We start from the raw sequence: 16,443 nt of genomic DNA on the forward strand, positions 1-16,443 counted from the left end.
ATAACCCTCTCCACGTTAGAGAGGGGGGGACTGTGGGTCCTGGCGTTTCTGAGCCTGCGCAGAGTCCACTCTTCCGCCCTACGCCTACATCCGGGACACTACCAGGGACTGAAGAGTTGTCCCGGGAGGCAGCAGAAAGCTCAGGCCTTAGGCTCATACCAGTTAGAACCGGTCTGTCAGCTGAAGTCGGTCTGCAAAGCTTTGCGAGCATCTAGTTGGCCCTCTGTGGCTCCACCCACCCTCGCCCCGCCTCCTCGCTCCCATTGGCCAGTGCGCCCGCCCGGCAGCCCAGAGATTGGCCAGACGGGCGGCTGGCCGCGTCCAATGGGCTGTGGCGCCGGCTTTCCCGCGGCCATTCGCTGTTCGAGTAGGTCTCCGGTAGCTACTGTTGAGAAGCGTAACGGTCGCGGGTCCTTGACAGTATGATGGCGGCCTTAGCGGCCGGAGGCTACGCGCGGAATGATACGGCCGAGAAGCTGTTTTCTGTCATGGCGGGAGTTCCGGCGCGGAGAAACCAGTCCTCGCCGCCTCCTGCCCCACCGGTCTGCCTCCGGCGGCGGACGCGACTCGCCGCGGCGCCCGAGGACACGGTGCAGAACCGGGTGAGAGGTGGCTGGCCCTGTTTACCCACCCCCGGGCTGCTCGGGCCAGCCCCGCCCCGCCCCGCATCCTTGCCCCCGCCCCGCGATCTTGGCCACGCCCAGGTTCTTCGTCACGCCCATCTCCCTTTACTCTGTTCCCCCTGCCGGTTTCTCTGTTGGATGCTGAAAACATCTTGGTTTAGTCTCACTTTCAGAACCATTCAGTAACTTTCAGATGTTGCTCCACTTCGTTCCAGTCTTGTTGGTTTTTGTGTGTTGGGTGTTGTTTTTGACACAGGGTCTCCCTATAGTCCCAGCCGGCCTGGAACTTGCTATGTAGACCACACTGGCCTTGATGTCGTAGAGATTCGTCTGCCTCTGCCCCCGCCTCCCTAGTGCTGGGACTAAAGGCTTGCGCCACCACGCCTAGCTTTTGTTATTTTTTTATTAATAGGGTTGGGGACCATACCCTGTAGGCAGAGGGATGGTGTGTTGGCGCTTGCCACCCCTCACCACCCCACCACCCCCCACCCCGGTATTCTAGGGCCCCAATTCTGTTGGCTCCACCCGCATTGGGTCCTTCTTACTTGCTGCACCGCATTCACTTTACTCTCCTTAGCCTGCTTTCTCTTTCCTTTTCCTTCACTAGAGGGGATTTTTACTCTTATAGTTAAACTGATCAAAACTTTGGAGACTGAGAGTAATTATTTGTAAAATCTCAGCAGCACTCCCTGGGAAGGAGGGCATACAGAATAGCTCCATAAATTCTGAGACACGGAAGTTGCTTTAGAAGGAATGTCATTGGCAGAACAATTTTTATATTACATTAATTTGTTTATTGGGGGCAGATACTTCGATGCGTGTGTAGATGTAAGAAGACAACTTGTCAGAGTCAGATGCTTCCTCCTTCCAATGTGTAGGTTTCAGGACTCAACTGTCAACTTTGGTTGCAAGTGCAACCCACTGAGCCATCTCCCTGGCTCCAAAGTAACAGTTCGAAAAATTGTTTTCTCATTGCCTAAACACAAAAATCTTATTTATTTATTTATTTGTCTTTTTGAGACAGGGTCTCCCTGTAGCCCCAGCTGTCCTGGAACTCACTATGTAGACCAGGCTGGCCTTGAACTCACAGAGATCCACCTGCCTCTGCCTCCCGAGTGCTGGGATTAAAGGCATGTGCCACCACGCCTGGCCAGTAAAATATTTTTTAAAATTAAAGATTTGGCCGGGCACACACCTTTAATCCCAGCACTTGGGAGGCAGAGGCAGGGGGGTCTCTGTGGGGTCGAGGGCCCGCCCGTCTACATAGTGAGTTCCAGGCCAGTTGGGACTACAGGGAGACCCTGTCTCAAAAAGACCCCACCAAAAAATTTTACCTACTGTTTTTTATTTTATGTATATTGCCTGCATGTATGTAATTGGACCTGTATCATGCAGTGCCTGAGGAGGTCAGAAGAGGGTGTCACATCCCCTGGAACTGGAGTTAGGACGGTCATTAGCTGCCATATGTGTGCTGGGAGCTGAACCCAGGTCCACTGCAGTCAGTGCTCTTAACCACTGAGCCATCTCTCCAGCCCCCCACAAAAATCATTATAAAATGGAGATGACAACCCTACCATGGGGTTAAAGGGAGACAAAATTGTGACTGGACTCTTCTTAGCACAGACTCTTCTTAGCACAGAGTCTTGATAAAGGGGATGGGTTCGTGGCAGCTGTTGGTGGATCTTTTTCATCCATGGTAGGCTTTTGATGTCTCAGATTATATTCCCCCTGCCACACACACACAGCTGAGTTCTAGGCAAGTGACCTTTCATGTCCTGCCTCTCACCAAGGTTCAGTCATACTGTTCTGCTGTCTGTTTTCCTCAAGTTCCAACTTCTTTTTCTGCCTCTGGGCTCTGTGTTTGATGAGTCTTCTGCCAAGGTGGTTTCCTGTATTTTTCCTGGCTGGCTCCCCATCTTTCAAGTCTCAGCTTGACTATTCCTGCCCAGAAAGGTATTCTTGAATCCCAGGCTAAAAGACCCACTTTAACTCTCTCCCACAGTCCTTGTATGTTCCTGAAAGTGCCTTGTGAGTTCTTAAACTGTGTGTAGAAGAGAATAGCAGTAGCAGATTCAGAGAGGCAGTATAGCATGGTGGTGCAAAACACACCCTTGGACTCAGACTATCTGAGCTTAAATATGAATTCTATTTTTTGTAGCAAGTTAGGCCTTTCCTGTGCCTTAGTTTCTCTATCTGTTAAAAAAAAATAGTGATGGTAGGATCTCTTGTAGCATATTGAGTTTTATATTTTGATTTGATTTTTTTTTTTTTTTTGGTCTTTTTGAGACGGGTCTCCCTGTAGCCCCAGCTGTCCTGAAACGCACTATGTAGACCAGACTGGCCTTGAACTCACAGAGATCCGCCTGCCTCTGTGTTTCTGTTTTTGTTTTTGTCTTGTCTTTTTGAGATAGGTTCTCTCTGTAGCCCCAGCTGACCTGGAACTCACAGAGATCTGCCTGCCTCTGCCTCCCAAGTGCTGGGATCAGAGGCATGTGCCACCATGTCTGACTTTATTATTGTATGTGTCACACCTGGCTTACTTTATCATTTTATGTGTATGAGTGTATTGCCTGCATGTGTGTAAGTGCACCTGTGTTGTGCAGTGACCTTGGAGGTCAGAAGAGGAGGTCAGATCCCTTGGAACTGGAGTTATAGACAGTTGTTAACCATCATGTTGGTGCTAGGAACTAAACTTGGGTCCTCTACAAGAGCAGCCAGTGCTTTTAACTGCCGTGCCATTTCTCCAACCCTCTTGATTTGCTTTTTGAGACAAGGTCTTATGTAGCCCAGGCTGGCCTCAAACTTGGAATCCTCCTGCTTCCTAAGTGCTGGAATTACAGGTATGTGCTGCCTTACCAGCCTCCTCATAGGGTATTTATGAGGATTCTGAGTTCACATAGCTTAAGCCTTCAGAACAATACCTAGAATACCGTAGGTACTCAGCGTTAGTTGAGAACTGTTATTGGAGTAATAATTGGAGTAACGTGGGTTTTGTTTTGTTTTGTTTTTTGTCATTTGGCAGTGCATCGCAGAGACTGTCTGGCATGTGCAAAGACCTAATCTAAAAGATGACCAGTTCTGCTGTAAATCACACTGAAAAAATTGAATATCTAAAACAACATGAGTGCCATTGCTTGGTTGTCCCTGCCAGAATCCTAGCATCACTGTGTCCTGGATGGGTAACCCTCCTGGGCTCTTCCAGATAGAGGATGAGGATGCTGAGGATGATGATGGTAGTGACTGCTATTATAGTCCTATGTGTGCTTTTCAAGTCTGAGGTCAGTGACTTGGCTTGAGGATGGCTTAATGCTGTAGTAATTAGAAAACTAGTATATTTAAAATGTGAATACCCCAGTTCTGCTCATCTGCACTTTTTATTTATTTAAGCAACTAGTACGGTGGCACATACCTTTAATCCCAGCACTTGTGAGGCAGAGGCAGGTGGATCTCTATGAGTTCAAGGCCAGTATGGTCTACTTAGAGAGAACCAGGCCAGCCAGGGCTACCTAGGGAGACCCTATTAAATAAATAAATCTTTTGGCAGCACTGAGGCTCAAACCCAAGACCTTATGAATGCTTAGCAAGTTCTCTACCATTGAGCTGTATATCTAACCTGTTAGAACTTTGAAATGTGACTGTTGTCTTGTTTCTTTACTCCTGACTTTGATGAGGGAATAGTGTCTGTTTTGCTTATTGCTGTATCTACCTTATGTGGCCTGAAGTGCTGGCACAAACCAGTGCCTCGGTTTGCATTCCAGCCTTGCCATTCCCCGCATCAGGATCTTGTGTCTTATCTGTAAATGAAGGCAATTGTAGCACCTAGAGGATCATAAGGACTTAAATCTTTCATCCTGGCAGGTACTTAGACACTCACTCAAAGGCCTTCTCCCTGCTGCCACGTGTTCCTTTCACATTCCTTTACCAACTTATTTAAGCGTGTTTGTCAACGGAATGCTGCAAAAGACATGTGCTAGCTGCTGTGGACAGGGTGACCACAGAGCTCAGATGTGTGTGTGGAATGCTGCAGGAATTGCCCCTGTGGCTGAAGTAGCTGTGCCCTGTGCATCTGACAGGCCTTTTCTTTGCAGGTGACCCTTGAGAAGGTACTTGGCATCACATCTCAGAACAGTAGTGGGCTAACCTGTGACCCTGGTACAGGCCACGTGGCCTATCTAGCAGGGTAAGCACATGGGTAGGCCTGGGCATGTGATCACTGCTTAGGAATTTGGAGCTGAAGTCGTGGATGCAGCTTGCCGGGCCTTGACTTTCCAGTTTCTAGAATGTAGGTGATGCTGCTGCCGTTGAGGGCTATGGACAGGACTCCACAGGCCCATTGATGTCTAGAACAGTACCTAGCAAGAAGTGGGTGCTTTGAACCTTTTATCATGACTGCAGATGTAAGGTGGCAGTAATTATAAGAAACATGTTGAAACCCACACTGGTCAGGCAATCTGGACTCATGTCCAGCTCCAATACATATGCCCTTCTCAAAGCCTCTGCTTCTATCGAGTAATAAACTCCCTTTGGATAGTTAAGAAGACTGACTGAGGGAGATCCAGTTTAGTCCAGAAATACTGTTCAAGCCTGGCATTGTTTAGACAGTGAAAGGAGCCACCCCAGCTAGATAGGGCAGGGTAGACCCACAGGAGCAAATTGGAAAACAGTCCGGGGTTCTTAAATCCAACAGGAATGGATTCATATCCCCACAACCTTACTGACCTGCTGGGTCCCCTGTGCAGAAGACTTCCCTTCTCTGGGCTTCAGTCCTCTATAACAGACCCAAAGAGTCTAGACCTTAATTGGCAGTTGGGAGGATATAAGGAGATTATGGCTATAAAGTCTTTATTAGCCTAGGGCCTGACAGACTAGTTCCCATGAAGGAAGGTTTCTATTTAAGAATATACTGGGGGCTAGAGAGATGGCTCAGCGGTTAAGAACACTGGCTGTTCTTACAGAAGACCCAGGTTCGAATCCCAGCACCCACATGGCAGTTAACAACTGTCCATAACTCCAGTTCCAGGGGATCCAACAGCCTCTTCTGTCCGGGCATCGTACAACATGGGTGTACTTACCTACATGCAGGCAATACACACATACACATAAAATATAAATAATAAAATAGCGGGGTGTGGTGGCGCACGCCTTTAGTCCCAGCACTCGGGAGGCAGAGGCAGGTGGATCTCTGTGAGTTCAAGGCCAGCCTGGTCTACATAGTGAGTTCCAGGACAGCTGGGGCTACAGGGAGACCCTGTCTCAAAAAGACCAAAAAAAAATTAATAATAATAATAAAATATTTTTTTAAAAAAGAATATACTAATAATGTCTAGTGCTCAAGAATTCTTAGTATGAATATCTGGAGTAAGAGGAGACCAGAAAGGACTGGGCGTGTAGCTCAGTGGTAGAGTGTTTTCCTAGCATGTTCAAGGTCCTAGGTTCTATCCCCAGCCAGTCATCCTAATGCTCCGGAGCCTGAGGCAGGAACTTGGTTTAAGGCCAGCCTAGGCCATGTAGTGAGACTTTGTCTCAACTCAAAAAAACAGAAACAAATCTAGAGAGAGAGCCTTATTGACATGTAGGTTTTTCTTTTGTGAGAGAATCCTTAGAGCCAGTGCTCCCCCAATCCCTCCAATTTAGACACATTTTTCCTCTTTCTTCCCAGCTGTGTGGTGGTGATTTTGAACCCCAAGGAGAACAAGCAGCAGCATATCTTTAATACTGCCAGGTAGGCTGGGCCTGGGCATGGGTGGAACTGGAGGACCAGGGTGTTGGGATAAACCACCTCTCCCACAGAGCCTGGAGGTAGTCATGAGCATGTAACTTACTCAGTTAGCCACATTCACCAGGTACTGGGTACTGGTGCTAGGCACTGTTTCTAGGCACTGACAGCACAAGCAGAAAGAAAACAAGAATCTACTCTGTCCAGCCAGTAGCCCAGTGTGGGAGACAGAGTGTAAACCCATCAACATATTACTTGCTGCTTATGATCCATGTCATGGAGGAAATGATTGCCGAGGGTGGGAGGTTTAGGGCAGAGAATGAAGAAAGCCATATCTGAAGACTCAAGGATGGCCCTCCCGATTGAATTTGAGACCTAAAGGAAGTGGCAGGTACCTGTGTGAGGGAACACTGGCAAGAGCTAAGATGAAGAAGCCGGGAGCCTGTAGAGCAGTGGTGGGCCCAAGTGCTGGCTATAGAAGAGCAGGCAGGAAATAGGGATCTGAAACAGGAAGAAGCCAATTCACCTGGGCTTCTTAAGAGCTGCGGGGGGCGGGGCGGGGGGAGTTGGCTGTCATACTGAGTGCACAGAGAAGCCACTGGAGGGCATTCACAGGCTAGTGGTGATGGTAAGTCATCTGTGAGGTTGTCAGACTCACTTAGGTGCCAGGTGGGTGGCACATAAGCCTGTAATCCCAGAATTTTGGGGTGCTGAAACAGGAAGATTGTGAGGTAAGGCTAGCCTAGGCTACATAACAGAGACATTGTCTAAGAAATAATACTAAAACCAAAATAAGACAAACCCCCGTAAAAATGGATTGAAACGGGGAAGAGGGAGGAGAGAAAAAGTTATACAATCTAGGTATGGTGAATCTTGCTTCCAAAAGAGAAGCCAACTAGCCTGGTCATTCAGTCCTTGTTCAGGCTAGTTAAGAGTATCAGAGGGACAGACTAGGCATGGTGGTGCATGCCTTTAATCCCAGAACTCTGGAGTTATAGATAGGTAGATCTCTATGAACTCAAAGCTCAAAGGTAGCCTGGTCTATATAGAAAGTTCCAGGCCAGCCACCATAGCTACATAGTAAGACCCTGTCTCTTAAAAAAAAAAAAGATCAGAGAGGAAGGCTGGGAAGATGGGAAGACAGCTCAGTCTGCAGAGTGCTTGCTGGACAAGCATGAGGACCTGACTTCAATCCCCAAACCCATGTCAGAAGCCATGTGTAGTAACGTGCTCATAATCCCAGCGTTAGGAAGGCAGAGATAGGCAGATTCCTGGGGCTCACTGACCAGCCAGCTCAGTCCAATTGATGAGCCCCTGGTCCCAGTGAGACACCTTGTCTCAAAAACAAAGTGAAGTACTAACTGCTCTTGCAGAGGACCAGGTTCAGTACCCAGCACCCACATGGCAGCTAACAACCATCCATAACTCCAGTTCCAGAGGATCTGATACCCTCTTCTGGTCTCCTCAGGCGTTGCATGATTCAGGCGCACTTACATATACACAAGCAAAGCACTCATACAAATAGATATTTGGAAAAATAAGAAAACAATGTAGACAGCTCCTGAGGAATGACACTCAAGATTGACCTCTGACCTCCACATGCATGTGTGTTCTCTCTCTCTCTCTCTCTCTCTCTCTCTCTCTCTCTCTCTCTCTCTCTCTCTCTCTCTCAGAAGCATTCCAGTGGTTAGGATTTCTAGAACAGCTTGAGGGCTCAGCCGTGGTTCACTCACTATAGGTCATCTCTGTGCCATGCCTGTAGGGTCCTCCCATCAGCACCACTTTAGTTAGGCCAGGTCTTTATGAGTTTCTTTATGAGTTTTATCTGTTTCAGGTTTGCATTACAGGTAGGTGGGATCTTTGGGAGCCCACCCTGCACTGGAGGAAGAAAGCAGTGTCCCCATATTGGGTCTATAGTATTTAGCTTTGGTGCTTAGGGAAGAAGAAGCCTCTGTTTTCTCTCCGTCTCCCTGAGTGCAGTGCTAAGCACACAGGCTACACTGGGTAGGGGAGCTGCTGGCACTCGTTTCTCCTGGCCTCTCCCCAGCTTTGGGAACTACGAGTGTCCAGAATGCTGGGAGCATAGTCACCCTCAGTGCGACCAGTGACTGACTCCCTCTCTTGTCGCCAGGAAGTCTCTGAGTGCGCTAGCCTTCTCCCCAGATGGGAAGTACATAGTAACAGGGGAGGTAAGTCTTGGACTGAGCAGATGGGGAGGGGTTTGGAGCCATTCCCTCTGCTGCCAGCAGACTGGAGAATCCCTAAATTGCTTGTGGCAAATCGGGGAGGTGGCTTTTGGGAACAAGTTGTAGCAATGTCAACTTCAGCTTAAACGGCCCCTCTAGCCATGCCTCGTACAGAGCTCATCTGCAGTAATGGCCTCACTCTCCCCAGAATGGGCACAGGCCAGCCGTGCGCATCTGGGACGTGGAGGAGAAAACTCAGATGGCAGAGATGCTGGGCCACAAATATGGCGTGGCCTGTGTGGCCTTCTCACCCAACATGAAGCACATCGTGTCCATGGGCTACCAACACGACATGGTCCTCAATGTCTGGGACTGGAAGGTGAGAGCCGAGTGGGTATATGGGCAGGCAGCTAGTTGCCAGGCATCCTGAGTCTCAGGTACTGGCAGAGCTACAAAGATAGCTCAGTAAAGTGCTTATTGAGTGCAGATGGTTATTAAGCACCTTCCTGCCTTCTGTTGTACCACACTTGCTGTAAGACTTATCTTCCTGAGGTCACCTCTTAGCAAGGTGGGGTTCTGGCCATCATGTCTTTGTTTCAGGAGGGGAAGGGATGGGAAGCAAAGCACATTGTTTTAGGGTCTATGGCAGAAGTATTAATGCTTATGTTGACCAGCTGTGACCTTGGACAAATGCCTTCCCCTGTTTCAACTCTAAAGTGGCTATGATAGTATACCTCATTGAGTTGTGAACTTCAGCAAGTTGATGTACACTGGAAGGCTGGGCTTCAGCACAGCTGGGGAAGGGATTGACGTTCTGGTTCTGCCCCTAACCTACAATGTGACCTTGAGCACAGTCTGGCGGGGTGGAGGAGACCTCCCTCCTGAGAGGGGCGAGGAGCAGTGCCCAGCAGAGAAGAGCCCTATGTATGGTAGCCACAGATTATGTTGTCCTTACCAGCTGTGACTGTCCCCAACACTGTGTGTGGCTGCAGTGCTTGGACCCTTGAGAGCTCTGAAATTTACTGCCATCTGGGAAGCTCTTCTGGTGATTAGGAATGACCAGAGTCACACACAGGTTTCCTCAGAGATTCATCCACTACAGGGTCCCAGAAAAATGGCAGAGCAGGGAGACCAAGGTACAGTGATGGGGTGGGCACTGCTGCAATCTGCTCTGCATTGATTCTTACAGAAAGACATCGTGGTGGCCTCCAACAAGGTGTCGTGCAGAGTCATTGCCCTCGCCTTCTCTGAAGACAGCAGGTATTTTGTCACCGTTGGGAATCGGCATGTGAGGTTTTGGTTCTTGGAAGTCTCCACAGAAGCAAAGGTGAGTTTCTATCCCTGTTCCATCCAGGCCTGGAGAGTCACTGTCAACAGTACCATGGGTTCCATGTCTACCTTGGACTTGGAGGCAGAGGTCTCAGAGCTCCTCCAGCTTCTCAGGTGTCCAGGTGCTAACAGATAAGCTGAACGCTGCTCCTAGGCCAGAGCTCACTACTAGACCGCTGCCTCCCAGCCCTTCTGCCCAGAAGCATGGCTTCTGTTCTTCCTTCTCCTTTTTTTTTTTTTTTGGTCTTTTTGAGACAGGGTCTCCCTGTAGCCCCAGCTGTTCTGGAACTCACTATGTAGACCAGGCTGGCCTGGAACTCACAGAGATCCTCCTGCCTTTGCCCCCCAAGTGCTGGGATTAAAGGCGTGCACCACCACGCCCGGCCTCCTGCCTATATTTTAAGTATACCATATGCATGCAGTGTCATCGAAGATCAGAAGAGGGCATTGGATCCCCTGGAACTGAAATTACAGATGGTGGTTAGCTACCATGTGGGTGCTGGGAACTGAACCTGAGTCCTCTGCAAGAACAGCCGGTTCTCTGAACCACTGAGCCATTTCTTCAGCCCTCCTTTTTTTTTTTTTAAATATTTATTATTTTTATTTTATGTGTATGAGTGTATTGCCTGCATGTATGTGAGTACACCCGTGTCGTGCAATGCTGCGGAGGTCAGAAGAGGGCTTCGGATTCCCCTGGAACTGGAATTAAGGACAGTTCATAGCCGCCATATGGGTCCTGGGAATTGAACCCGGGTCCTCTGCAAGAGCAGTCAGTGCTCTTAACTGCTGAGCCATCTCTCCAGCCCCAGCCCTCCTCCTTTTTTAGAAGTTCTCCTGTTCAGCTATTTATGAAGGGCCTATTGTGGCCCTGTAGGGCGCTAGGTGGGGAACAGTCTCTAACATGCCCTGCTGTGCTTCCAGGTGACAGGCACAGTGCCCCTGGTAGGGCGCTCAGGCATCCTGGGTGAGCTGCACAACAACATCTTCTGTGGTGTGGCCTGCGGCCGGGGCCGGATGGCAGGCAATACCTTCTGTGTGTCCTACTCGGGCCTCCTCTGCCAGTTCAACGAGAAGAGGATGCTGGAAAAGTGGATCAACCTGAAGGTACCCTCCTGCTTCTCTGCCAGCAGGCATTTGGAGAACTCTTCTTCCCTGGTGTAGACGGGGATGTTCAGCTGCACCCCTGCTGGTGATTTGGGGGTGGTACAGAGAAGGGGGTTGAGGTGTTTTGGGTTTTGTTTTTTGTTTTTTTTGTCTTTCTGAGTCAGGGTCTCCCTGCAGTCCCAGCTGACCTGAACTCACTATGTAGACCAGGCTGGCCTCGAACTCACAGAGATCTGCCTGCCTCTGCCTCCCCAGTGCTGGGATTAAAGGCATGTACCACCACACCCGACAACAAAAAAAAATTTTTAATACTATTTTTATTTTACGTGTATAAGTGTATTGCCTACATGCTGTAAGTGCACCCGTGTCATGCAGTGCCCACAGAGGTCAGAAGAGGACGTTAGATTCCCCTGGAACTGGAGTTATGGATGGTTGTTAGCTACCACGTGGGTGCTGGGAATTGAACCTGGGTCCTCTGCAAGCAGCCAGTGTTCTTAACCGCTTAGCCATCTCTCAGCCCAAATTTGTAAAATTTTAGACTAAATGTCAATGCTTCAATACATTACAGAGGTTTATTTTTTTTAGTACCTGAAAGTCTGAGTCCAAGTTGTCAGCCTGCTCAAGCTCAGTTGCCTTTTGGTAGTAGACAAAAGGCAAGCTTTTTGTTCTTTTCCTGAGTGGCCTCTGTCACTGCCTCTGGAGCTCGCCTTCAAGGTTTAGGACATATGCAAGAATTCCAAGTCTTATCTATGTTTTCTAGGTAGTTAAACATCATTTTTAAAAAAGATTAGTTTTAGGCTGGGCGTGGTGGTGCACGCCTTCAGACCCAGCACTCAGGAGGCAGAGGCAGGCGAATCTCTGTGAGTTCAAGGCCAGCCTGGTCTACATAGTGAGTTCCAGGACAGCTGGGGCTACAGGGAGACCCTGTCTCAAAAAGACCAAAAAAAAAAAAAAAAAAAAGATTAGTTATTTATATGTGTGTGTGTGCTTGTGCATGTGAGTGCAGTGCTCACAGAGACCTGCAGAGGGTGCTGGATTCCCTGATGCCGACATTACCCATGCTTGTGAGCCGCCAATATTAGTGCTGGGAACTGAACTCAAGTCCTCTGAAAGTATGAATGTAAGTTTATGTATGTAGGTGTACCTATGTCATGCAGTGCCTGCAGAGGCAGGAAGAGGGCACTGTATCCCCTGGAACTGGAGGTACAGATGGTTGTTAGCTACCATGTGGGTGTTGGGAACCAAACTCAGGTCCTCTTCAAGAGTGGTCAGTGTTCTTAACTGCTGAGCCATCTCTCCAGATCCTTGATTTTTTTTTTAATACTTTTTTTTTTTCTTTTTGGCTTTTTGAGACAGGGTCTCCCTGTAGCCCCAGTGGTCCTGAAACTCACTATGTAGACCAGGCTGGCCTTGAACTCACAAAGATCTGCCTCTGCCTTCCAAGTGCTAGGATTAAAGGCATGCACCACCACACCTGGCCTTAATACTTTTTTTTTGTCTTTTTGAGACAGGGTCTCCTTGTAGCCCCAGCTGTCCTGGAACTCACTATGTAGACCAGGCTGGCCTTGAACTCACAGAGATCTGCCTGCCTCTCCCTCCTGAGTGTTGGGATTAAAGGCATGTGCCACCACGCCTGGCTATTCTAATACTTTTATTTTTATGTGTATGAGAGCTTCACCTGCATGTGTGTAAGTACATCATATGCATGCACTTCCTGTGAAGAGCAGAAGAAGGAATTGGATCCCCTGAAATTGGTGTTAGGGACAGTTGTTAGCTACCATGTGGGTGCTGGGAATCAAACCTGGGTCTTCTGCAAGGGTAGTTAAGTTCTCTTAACTGCTGATCCATCTTCCTAGCCTGTGTTTCTCTTTTTTTTTTTTTTTTCCAGACATGGTCTCACTATATAGCCCAGGCTGACCTCAAACTAGTGATCCTCTGAATGCAGTCTCCCTAGTGCTGGGATTACAGTTGTGTACTACCACTACTTACAGTCCAGCCAGCACCACATAGTGAAACCCTGTCTCAAAAAACACACAAACAAGGCTGGGCATGGTGATGGATACCTTTAATCTCAGCACTCAGGAAATAGGGGCAGGCAGATCTCTGTGAGTTCAGGACTAGCCTTACCTATAGTGAGTTTTAGGATAGCTGTGCCTTCATAATGAAACCCTACCTCAAAAAAACAAACAAGAAAACAAGGAAGCTTTTGGCAGAGCACCAAATGACTCATAAGTTAAGGCCTCTAGAGAATCCCTCTAATCTGTGCGTAGAATCTGGCTCTTCTGACCCCCCTTGTCTGTGTGTCCTGGTAGGACAAGCAGTCTTTCCTCTATATGGTGAGTTTTTTTTCTAGTCTGCTTTGGCATGTCAGTCTTTATGAAATTGTTTTTAAGTAACTGGAATAAAATTTAAGCCTAAACTTTAGCCCAATTACAAGTGGCCTGCCCAAAGTTGCAGTCTGCTGAACAGATATTTTCCACACACGGTGAAGTTCCTCTGTGAACAGTAATGGCATTTCTGTCCCAGCTCATGGCCCGTCTCCTTCCATGGTGACTATTGCTATATACTGATTTCAAAAATCTGAGCATATAAAAACAAGTGTCTTAGACCCAACACTCTGAGTCTGTCAGTCTCCTGCCTCTGGGCCAAGCCACATGAAACCCCAAGACCAGCTAATCTGTCCCCTCTGTCCCCACAGGTCTCGTTGTCTTCCTGCCTCTCTGTCAGTGAGGAGCTGATCTTCTGCGGATGCACAGATGGGATAGTCCGTATCTTCCAGGCCCACAGCCTGCACTACCTCTCCAACCTGCCCAAGCCGCACTACCTTGGAGTAGATGTAGCACAGGGTCTGGATCCCAGGTACTGTGCTGCCCCCGGGGGGGGGGGCGGGGGGGCTGGGGACCAAGGGTCTGTCCATGCTTCCAGACCCATCCACCTGATTGTCCATCCTGTAAATACTACTGATTGCTCTCAACCCTGGGCATTACTGCAGTGAACAGAGCATAAAAGTCCCACTCTGCTGGAGAGCTCCCTCCTAGGTGGGGAAGAAGTCAGAGGAGTAAACAGTAACTTTAAACAGCAGGAAGTGCTGAAAAGAAGTGTTCAGAGCAGCCATGGTGACAAGGGCGTGTGGACCCCAATAGTTTAGCATTTACTAAGCATCCACTGAGTGCCAGCCCAAGGCTGGAAACAGGAATGGAGGCAGCAGAATCTCTATGCCCAGAATTCTCCTATGCAGTGAGAAGCTTGCTGAAAAGTGGGCAAAAGAAAGGGCAGACAAGCTAGGCGTGGTGGTGCACCCTTAATCCCAGCATTTGGGAGGCAGCGGCAGGCAGATCTCCATGAGTTCAAAGCCAGCCTGGTCTACATAGCAAGTTCCAGGCCAGCTGGGGTACAGGGAGACCCTGTCTCAAAAAAGAACAAGAAAAGAAAAATAGAAAAAGAAGAAATGGCAGACAGCCTAACTCTGTGGTGAAGAAAGCAGGGCTCAGGAGAGTGCTGGGCAGACTGTGTCTATTGAGTGGCTGGTAAAAAGCAGCTGAGTTAACAGCAAGTATAAATTCTTGAAAAGGACACTACACAGGGTATGGCATGTTACAGGAATAGCAAATGACTGTGGGACTGGAGTCTAGCGTGGCGGGGGCATCGTCTAGAGTGCTGATGGAGACTGTTGGAGGAGCCTCTTCTGAGGTTGGTGGGCAGACACTGGGGGTTGCATGATAAGGCCTTGAATGCAGAATCGCTTGACTGCCATATCCTTTGTGGAGGGAAGCGCTAAGCTGTGGCTTGTCCTTTTTGTTGTGAGTCTCTTTTATGGAGAGTGGATGTGGGTACATAACTAGGGTGGCTGACTGCCTAGGGCTGCTGCTTTGTAGATTACTAGCTCCTGAGCAACTTTTCCAAGAGAAAGCCCTCGAGGGGTGACCAGAGATCTTGAAGGAAAGAGGACAGCTGAGCTAGCTGTAGGCTATGGCCAGGTGCAGTAGCCAGGCTGCCCAGCTACTCCACCCACTGTTGTGTGCTATGTGGTCTCAGGCTGGTCACTGTGCCTCACCCAACCTCATCTGTAAAACAATACCCGCCTCTCCTGGTGGTTATGAGAATTCAGTGGCTCACAGCAAGTACTAAGTGATCTGTAGCCTTTATAGGGACACCCCAGACCCCACGACAGCTCCTCAGCCCCTTGTCAAGGCGGTTTAGATCAGGTGTTAGTGAGACAGAACAGAAGAGGGGAGGCCTGAGATACATGCCCATTTTTCCTCTGGATAGATATGGACAGGAGCTTTGAATGGAATGGGGACAGAAATGTTAGTAAGAGTCAAACTCAAAATGCCTTCAGAAGAGTCTTGGTTTTATACTTGATTTTGTAAACCTGTGTGTCTATAGAGACTTGGCACCCAGTGATGGCTGCTACTTTCTGGCTCCAGTGGTGGCCAATTTTCCCTTAAATTTGTGTTTGAACTTCCCATTGGTGTGTAAATTCCAGATAGCAGATGCTGCTAATAATCTCACCATTGATGACCATCAGGTGTGTGGTCCTCGTGCAGCCTACAGGGTGAGTCAGGTTAACCTACAGTGGGTGCCACCATTGCTTCCTATAACCAGTCAGGCTCTTTTCGTGTCTAATGTAGCAATAAGATAACAAATGTAGTCATTACCATGAAAAAGAGTGTGTTCTTGGGCCAGTTCAGACACTTTCAGTTTACAGACTGTAGTAGAAGCAAAAAAATGAAAAGACAGAAGTGGAGTTGGAGCAAGAGAAATGGCACACAGGGAACAGCCTGTGTCACCAGAGGTGGCTGAGGCTCACAGTGGCATTGATGGGTACTGATGACCCATATGGCTTTGTTAGCTTCCTCTTCCACAGAAAAGCAGAAGCAGTCTACCCAGATACAGTGGCGCTGACTTTTGACCCCATCCACCAGAGGTTGTCCTGTGTTTACAAGGACCACAGCATCTATATCTGGGATGTCAAGGACATCAACAAAGTTAACAAGATGTGGTCAGAGCTCTTCCACAGTTCTTTCGTCTGGAATGTGGAGGTAAGACTCCCAGGGTTGGAGAGACGGTTCAGCGGTTAAGACCACTGGCTATTCTTGCAGAAGACCCGGATTCAAATCCCAGCACCCATATGGCAGCTAACAGGGATCTATAACTAGTTCCAGGGGATTCAACACTCTCTTCTGTCCTCTTTGGGTACAACAGGACATGGGTGCACTTACATGCAAGCAAAATACTCATATGCATACAATTTCATTTAAAAAGATTCTCGGGCTGGAGAGATGGCTCAGCGGTTAAGAGCACTGACTGCTCTTGCAGAGGACCCGGATTTGATTCCCAGGACCCACATGGCAACTACAAACCGCCCTTAACTCCAGTTCCAGGGGAATCTGAAGCCCTCTTTTGACCTCCATGTCATTGTGTGACACGGGTGCACTCACATACATGCAGGCAATACACTCATACACATAAAATAAAAATAATA

The 16,443-nt window shown here is 48.5% G+C and overlaps 1 protein-coding gene across 2 annotated transcripts in view; it reads left to right on the forward strand.

The window, feature by feature from the left end:
* The first annotated feature begins 422 nt into the window (after positions 1 to 422).
* Wdr62 (WD repeat domain 62) overlaps positions 423 to 16,443 on the forward strand; it is a 44,169-nt gene continuing 28,148 nt past the window's right edge. For both annotated transcript variants that reach the window (XM_029561094.1, XM_029561095.1), the window contains exons 1-9: positions 423 to 602; positions 4,712 to 4,803; positions 6,283 to 6,345; positions 8,471 to 8,528; positions 8,734 to 8,904; positions 9,715 to 9,852; positions 10,776 to 10,958; positions 13,657 to 13,817; positions 15,811 to 16,000. In XM_029561094.1, the coding sequence (XP_029416954.1) occupies positions 423 to 602; positions 4,712 to 4,803; positions 6,283 to 6,345; positions 8,471 to 8,528; positions 8,734 to 8,904; positions 9,715 to 9,852; positions 10,776 to 10,958; positions 13,657 to 13,817; positions 15,811 to 16,000 (1,236 nt within the window). The remainder of the gene's footprint in view (positions 603 to 4,711; positions 4,804 to 6,282; positions 6,346 to 8,470; positions 8,529 to 8,733; positions 8,905 to 9,714; positions 9,853 to 10,775; positions 10,959 to 13,656; positions 13,818 to 15,810; positions 16,001 to 16,443) is intronic.

This window comes from Nannospalax galili, unplaced genomic scaffold, assembly GCF_000622305.1.
Source record: "Nannospalax galili isolate Female #2095 unplaced genomic scaffold, S.galili_v1.0 scaffold833, whole genome shotgun sequence".
NCBI classification, from domain to species: Eukaryota; Metazoa; Chordata; class Mammalia; order Rodentia; family Spalacidae; genus Nannospalax; species Nannospalax galili.